Genomic DNA, 8,509 nt, shown 5'->3' with positions numbered 1-8,509 from the left:
ACATTGTCCCAGTGGGCTGCCTCTGAGTAGCTTATCTAGTTTATTATTGCGCTACAAACATAATTTACCCACGTCCTAGTTATTTTTATCTACAGAGAGGGGACTTGGGGGTTCATGACATCTGCAAAGGTCACGGAAAATATTCGGAGGCTATCGCGACAGATGTTACGGAAATTACCCCCAAGATGACAAAAGAACGACCTGGGCTGCTGGAATGATGGATCGGATCGGAGCGCCGGGGCTTCTCCTGGTCATATGGTTATTAATACGGTTCGCTTTGGTCTGTGTCGGTGAGTAGTCTTATTCAGACATTGTAATGGTTTCTGATACCGTAGTGTCCCCCCCTCTGTGGATAACATTCTGTATTGATCTAAAACTTTGTCATATTTACAAAGAAACACACCATTTTAAATCAGGTGTTGTGCTGCTGCTGCCGCTGCATTTGTGGTCGCAGACTCTCGGGTTCTTCATTTCATTGGCCGATCTATATAAACATAGACTAATACAGATCATCTGAGTTATGTGACGGTTAGGCTGCTTCTCTCGGCAGAACCAGAAGCAGGTCTAATGTGGGTGTTAATAGTATTGGAATGTCGTGTGGTCGATGCTCTCTCTAGAGATTGTATCATCTCTCTGCTGTGGCAAACCCATCTGCAACATGTACCATGACGGACATTCATTGTGTTTCTACTGATAAATGATAGTCTTAGTTTGTAAACATGGGTCCCCTGTCAGTTGTCTGATGGTGTTATGTACAAACACACACACACACACACACACACACACACACCAACACTCAGCATCGATACAGCGTATCCGCTGGCCATCTGCATTACATCATTGCTCGTGCCCAGGCGGCACAGCATCAATCCCTTAATGTATTGCTCTAGTGCAGATGGCAACAGAGCAGAGGATAGTCTGGCTACACGCCAGCCCACAGACAGTTGGCATTATGAAGATGGAGCCTCTGTAATGTTAGTATGAGTCAAATGATTACCAGGTAAAACAACAAAGCTATTTAATATGTCTACAGGTAATGTCATTGTATTGTATCTTAAGGTCAGCGGATACACAAGCAGAACCCAAAGACAATTCGCATTGAAAGATGAAGCCTCTGTATATGTTTGTATTAGTCTAATGATTACCCACTGGGCAATGGTCTATTGACAAGCTGTCTCTCTGTGTCTGAGCAGTCGTCCCCCTTCCTCTGCTACCTCATGAAGGCTGCCCCCCCCCCCCCCCCCCCCCCCCCTCTCCTCCTCTCCAGTCCCATGGGGCCCCTGTCTTCCAGGGGTAGCTGCCCCCCCCCTCCCCTCCCCCCCCTCTCTCCTCTCCAGTCCCATGGGGCCCCTGTCTTCCAGGGGTAGCTGCCCCCCCCCCCCCCCCTCTCTCCTCTCCAGTCCCACGGGGCCCCTGTCTTCCAGGGGTAGCTGCCCCCCCCCCCTCTCCAGTCCCATGGGGCCCCTGTCTTCCACAGGTGGAGGTGTGAGCTGAAGGTATCATTATGGAGCTACAGAGAGTTGTGTGTGGATGTAGACCTGGAGTTAGTTCCCTCTCTTTACCTGTCTCACAAAAGAGGTATCCTGAACCCCCCCTCCCCGTTCCCCTCCTCCTTCGTACAGGAACAGATGTAGAGAGGTTAGTTGGTTCCCTCTCTTTACCTGTCTCACAAAAGAGGTATCCTGAACCCCCCCTCTCCCCTTTCCCCTCCTCCTTCGTACAGGAACAGATGTAGAGAGGTTAGTTGGTTCCCTCTCTTTACCTGTCTCACAAAAGAGGTATCCTGAACCCCCCCCTGTTCCCCTCCTCCTTCGTACAGGAACAGATGTAGAGAGGTTAGTTGGTTCCCTCTCTTTACCTGTCTCACAAAAGAGGTATCCTGAACCCCCTTTCCCCTTTCCCCTCCTCCTTCGTACAGGAACAGATGTAGAGAGGATAGTTCTTACTTTATTAGGAAGCAACCTCTTACCTCTACGAAGGGAAGTCTCCTTTATCTGCACATTATAGACGGTAACGGAAGCAGAGACAGAATGATAACAACTGTTTTGTTAAAAGTTAGAACCTGGTGTTTTCATTATAAGTACTCTAGCCATCTGCTTTTCAGGTGAGTTGTTCAACGGGGTAAAAATCCCCTTGTAAATGATGACTGACTATCACTGTCCTCTTTGTGGTCCCTGTTGGCATATATTTAGTCTGGATCCCAAATGGCACCCTATTCCCTATATAGTGCACTACTTGGTCAAAAGGGAATTATGTGTTGTTTAAGACATAGCGTTTAGATTAGTAACCTAGGATACGTCATATCTGGCCTTTGGGATCAGTAACCTAGGATACGTCATATCTGGCCTTTGGGATCAGTAACCTAGGATACCTCATATCTGGCCTTTGGGATCAGTAACCTAGGATACCTCATATCTGGCCTTTGGGATCAGTAACCTAGGATACGTCATATCTGGCCTTTGGGATCAGTAACCTAGGATACCTCATATCTGGCCTTTGGGATCAGTAACCTAGGATACATCATATCTGGCCTTTGGGATCAGTAACCTAGGATACCTCATATCTGGCCTTTGGGATCAGTAACCTAGGATACCTCATAACTGGCCTTTGGGATCAGTAACCTAGGATACGTCATATCTGGCCTTTGGGATCAGTAACCTAGGATACCTCATATCTGGCCTTTGGGATCAGTAACCTAGGATACCTCATATCTGGCCTTTGGGATCAGTAACCTAGGATACGTCATATCTGGCCTTTGGGATCAGTAACCTAGGATACCTCATATCTGGCCTTTGGGATCAGTAACCTAGGATACGTCATATCTGGCCTTTGGGATCAGTAACCTAGGATACATCATATCTGGCCTTTGGGATCAGTAACCTAGGATACCTCATATCTGGCCTTTGGGATCAGTAACCTAGGATACATCATATCTGGCCTTTGGGATCAGTAACCTAGGATACGTCATATCTGGCCTTTGGGATCAGTAACCTAGGATACCTCATATCTGGCCTTTGGGATCAGTAACCTAGGATACATCATATCTGGCCTTTGGGATCAGTAACCTAGGATACGTCATATCTGGCCTTTGGGATCAGTAACCTAGGATACGTCATATCTGGCCTTTGGGATCAGTAACCTAGGATACGTCATATCTGGCCTTTGGGATCAGTAACCTAGGATACATCATATCTGGCCTTTGGGATCAGTAACCTAGGATACGTCATATCTGGCCTTTGGGATCAGTAACCTAGGATACGTCATATCTGGCCTTTGGGATCAGTAACCTAGGATACCTCATATCTGGCCTTTGGGATCAGTAACCTAGGATACGTCATATCTGGCCTTTGGGATCAGTAACCTAGGATACGTCATATCTGGCCTTTGGGATCAGTAACCTAGGATACCTCATATCTGGCCTTTGGGATCAGTAACCTAGGATACGTCATATCTGGCCTTTGGGATCAGTAACCTAGGATACGTCATATCTGGCCTTTGGGATCAGTAACCTAGGATACGTCATATCTGGCCTTTGGGATCATAACCTAGGATACGTCATATCTGGCCTTTGGGATCAGTAACCTAGGATACCTCATATCTGGCCTTTGGGATCAGTAACCTAGGATACGTCATATCTGGCCTTTGGGATCAGTAACCTAGGATACCTCATATCTGGCCTTTGGGATCAGTAACCTAGGATACATCATATCTGGCCTTTGGGATCAGTAACCTAGGATACCTCATATCTGGCCTTTGGGATCAGTAACCTAGGATACCTCATATCTGGCCTTTGGGATCAGTAACCTAGGATACCTCATATCTGGCCTTTGGGATCAGTAACCTAGGATACCTCATATCTGGCCTTTGGGATCAGTAACCTAGGATACGTCATATCTGGCCTTTGGGATCAGTAACCTAGGATACCTCATATCTGGCCTTTGGGATCAGTAACCTAGGATACCTCATATCTGGCCTTTGGGATCAGTAACCTAGGATACATCATATCTGGCCTTTGGGATCAGTAACCTAGGATACGTCATATCTGGCCTTTGGGATCAGTAACCTAGGATACCTCATATCTGGCCTTTGGGATTAGTAACCTAGGATACGTCATATCTGGCCTTTGGGATCAGTAACCTAGGATACCTCATATCTGGCCTTTGGGATCAGTAAATATAGCCATGTAATTATATATATTGTATATAGCCATGTTATTACCTTTTACCCCTGCACATCGACTCAGTACTAGTGCTTCCTGTATATAGCCATGTTATTACCTGGTACTTCCTGTATATAGCCATGTTATTACCTGGTACTCCCTGTATATATCCATGTTATTACCTGGTACTCCCTGTATATAGCCATGTTATTACCTGGTACTTCCTGTATATAGCCATGTTATTACCTGGTACTTCCTGTATATAGCCATGTTATTACCTGGTACTCCCTGTATATATCCATGTTATTACCTGGTACTTCCTGTATATAGCCATGTTATTACCTGGTACTCTCTGTATATATCCATGTTATTACCTGGTACTTCCTGTATATAGCCATGTTATTACCTGGTACTTCCTGTTTATAGCCATGTTATTACCTGGTACTCCCTGTATATAGCCATGTTATTACCTGGTACTCCCTGTATATAGCCATGTTATTACCTGGTACTCCCTGTATATATCCATGTTATTACATGGTACTTCCTGTATATAGCCATGTTATTACCTGGTACTCTCTGTATATATCCATGTTATTACCTGGTACTTCCTGTATATAGCCATGTTATTACCTGGTACTTCCTGTATATAGCCATGTTATTACCTGGTACTCCCTGCACATCGACTCAGTACTAGTACTTCCTGTATATAGCCATGTTATTACCTGGTACTCCCTGTATATAGCCATGTTATTACCTGGTACTTCCTGTATATAGCCATGTTATTACCTGGTACTCCCTGTATATATCCATGTTATTACCTGGTACTTCCTGTATATAGCCATGTTATTACCTGGTACTTCCTGTATATAGCCATGTTATTACCTGGTACTTCCTGTATATAGCCATGTTATTACCTGGTACTCCCTGTATATATCCATGTTATTACCTGGTACTTCCTGTATATAGCCATAAGGCACTGCATCGCAGTGCCAACTGTGCCACTAGATCCTGGTTCGAATCCAGGCTCTGTCGCAGCCGGCCGCGACCGGGAGACTCATGGGCGGCGCACAATTGGCCCAGCGTCGTCCAGGGTAGGGGAGGGAATGGCCGGCAGGGATGTAGCTCAGTTGATAGAGCATGGCGTTTGCAACGCCAGGGTTGTGGGTTCGATTCCCACGGGGGGCCAGTATAAAAAAAAAAAAAAATGTATTCACTAACTGTAAGTCGCTCTGGATAAGAGCGTCTGCTAAATGACTAAAATGTAAATGTAAATGTATTACCTGGTACTGTTGGAAAAGGACCCTTCAGTCAGCATTAATATGGTGTTGGTCCCCCCTTTGCTGCTATAACAGCCTCCACTCTTCTGGGAAGGCTTTCCACTAGATGTTGGAACATTGCTGTGGGGACTTGCTTCCATTCAGCCACAAGAGCATTAGTGAGGTCGGGCACTGATGTTGGGCGATTAGGCCTGGCTCGCAGTCGGCGATCCAATTGAGGTCAGGGCTATGTGCAGGCCAGTCAAGTTCTTCCACACCAATCTCGACAAACCATTTCTGTATGGACTTCGCTTTGTGCATGTGGGTATTGTTATGCTGAAACAGGAAAGGGCCTTCCCTAAACTGTTGCCACAAAGTTGGAAACATAGAATCGTGAAGAATGTAATTGTATACTTTTGCGTTAAGATTTCCCTTCACTGGAACTAAGGGGCCTAGCCCGAACCATGAAAAACAGCCCCAGACCATTATTCCTCCACCAAACTTTACATTTGGCACTATGCATTGGGGCAGGTCGTGTTCTCCTGGCATCCACCAAACCCAGATTCGTCCATCGGACTCCCAGATGGTGAAGCGTGATTCATCACTCCAGAGAATGTGTTTCCATTGCTGCAGAGTCCAATGGCGGTGAGCTTTACACCACTCCAACCGACACTTGGCATTGCGCATGGTGATCTGAGGCTTGTGTGCGGCTGCTCGGCCATGGAAACCCATTTCATGAAGCTCCCGACGAACAGTTATTGTGCTGACGTTGCTCCAAGAGGCAGTTTGGAACTCGGTAGTGAGTGTTGCAACCGAGGACAGATGATTTTTACGCGCTATGCGCTTCAGCACTCGGCAGTCCCGTTCTGTGAGCTTGTGTGGCCTACCACTTCACGGCTGAGCCGTTGTTGCTCCTAGACGTTTCCACTTCACAATAACAGCACTTACTGTTGACCGGGGCACCTCTAGCAGGGCATACATTTGATGAACTGACTTGTTGGAAAGGTGGCATCCTATGACGGTGCCACGTTGAAAGTCACTGAGCTCTTCAGTACGGGCCATTCTACTGCCAATGTTTGTCTATGGGGATTGCATGGCTGCGTGCTCAATTTTATACAGCTGTCAGCAACGGGTGTGGCTGAAATAGCCGAATCCACTAATTTGAAGGGGTGTCCACATACTGCTGTATATATAGTGTATATATACTTTTTTCTTGCACACAAAATCCACGCCTGTCTGAGTGGACTACTCCATTGTGGAGGGGACGACACAAGACACCTGTCTAATCCACGCCTGTCTGAGTGGACTACTCCATTGTGGAGGGGACGACACAAGACACCTGTCTAATCCACGCCTGTCTGAGTGGACTACTCCATTGTGGAGGGGACACACCAGATACCTGTCTAATCCACGCCTGTCTGAGTGGACTACTCCATTGTGGAGGGGACACACCAGATACCTGTCTAATCCACGCCTGTCTGAGTGGACTGCTCCATTGTGGAGGGGACACACCAGATACCTGTCTAATCCACGCCTGTCTGAGTGGACTACTCCATTGTGGAGGGGACACACCAGATACCTGTCTAATCCACGCCTTTCTGAGTGGACTACTCCATTGTGGAGGGGACACACCAGATACCTGTCTAATCCACGCCTGTCTGAGTGGACTACTCCATTGTGGAGGGGACGACACAAGACACCTGTCTAATCCACGCCTGTCTGAGTGGACTACTCCATTGTGGAGGGGACACACCAGATACCTGTCTAATCCACGCCTGTCTGAGTGGACTACTCCATTGTGGAGGGGACACACCAGATACCTGTCTAATCCACGCCTGTCTGAGTGGACTGCTCCATTGTGGAGGGGACACACCAGATACCTGTCTAATCCACGCCTGTCTGAGTGGACTACTCCATTGTGGAGGGGACACACCAGATACCTGTCTAATCCACGCCTTTCTGAGTGGACTACTCCATTGTGGAGGGGACACACCAGATACCTGTCTAATCCACGCCTGTCTGAGTGGACTACTCCATTGTGGAGGGGACACACCAGATACCTGTTTAATCCACGCCTGTCTGAGTGGACTACTCCATTGTGGAGGGGACACACCAGATACCTGTCTAATCCATGCCTGTCTGAGTGGACTACTCCATTGTGGAGGGGACACACCACATACCTGTCTAATCCACGCCTGTCTGAGTGGACTACTCCATTGTGGAGGGGACACACCAGACACCTGTCTAATCCACGCCTGTCTGAGTGGACTACTCCATTGTGGAGGGGACACACCAGATACCTGTCTAATCCACGCCTGTCTGAGTGGACTACTCCATTGTGGAGGGGACACACCAGATACCTGTCTAATCCACGCTTGTCTGAGTGGACTACTCCATTGTGGAGGGGACACACCAGATACCTGTCTAATCCACGCCTGTCTGAGTGGACTACTCCATTGTGGAGGGGACACACCAGACACCTGTCTAATCCACGCCTGTCTGAGTGGACTACTCCATTGTGGAGGGGACACACCAGATACCTGTCTAATCCACGCCTGTCTGAGTGGACTACTCCATTGTGGAGGGGACACACCACATACCTGTCTAATCCACGCCTGTCTGAGTGGACTACTCCATTGTGGAGGGGACACACCAGATACCTGTCTAATCCACGCCTGTCTGAGTGGACTACTCCATTGTGGAGGGGACACACCAGATACCTGTCTAATCCACGCCTGTCTGAGTGGACTACTCCATTGTGGAGGGGACACACCAGACACCTGTCTAATCCACGCCTGTCTGAGTGGACTACTCCATTGTGGAGGGGACACACCAGACACCTGTCTAATCCACGCCTGTCTGAGTGGACTACTCCATTGTGGAGGGGACACACCAGACACCTGTCTAATCCACGCCTGTCTGAGTGGACTACTCCATTGTGGAGGGGACACACCAGACACCTGTCTAATCCACGCCTGTCTGAGTGGACTACTCCATTGTGGAGGGGACACACCAGACACCTGTCTAATCCACGCCTGTCTGAGTGGACTACTCCATTGTGGAGGGGACACACCACATACCTGTCTAATCCACG

General features: G+C 47.9%; 1 protein-coding gene across 1 annotated transcript in view; it reads left to right on the top strand.

Moving 5' to 3' along the window:
- Positions 1-214: 214 nt before the first annotated feature.
- LOC311115935 (low-density lipoprotein receptor-related protein 3-like) overlaps positions 215-8,509 on the top strand; it is a gene marked incomplete at both ends in the record, with an annotated part of 64,265 nt that continues 55,970 nt past the window's right edge. Inside the window, 1 exon segment of the mRNA XM_084191058.1 lies at positions 215-290. Coding sequence (XP_084047184.1) covers positions 215-290 — 76 coding nt within the window.

Source organism: Coregonus lavaretus, assembly GCF_964263955.1.
Source record: "Coregonus lavaretus genome assembly, contig: HAP1_SCAFFOLD_2930, whole genome shotgun sequence".
NCBI lineage: Eukaryota > Metazoa > Chordata > Actinopteri > Salmoniformes > Salmonidae > Coregonus > Coregonus lavaretus.
This window is presented reverse-complemented; position numbering and strand designations above follow the sequence as displayed.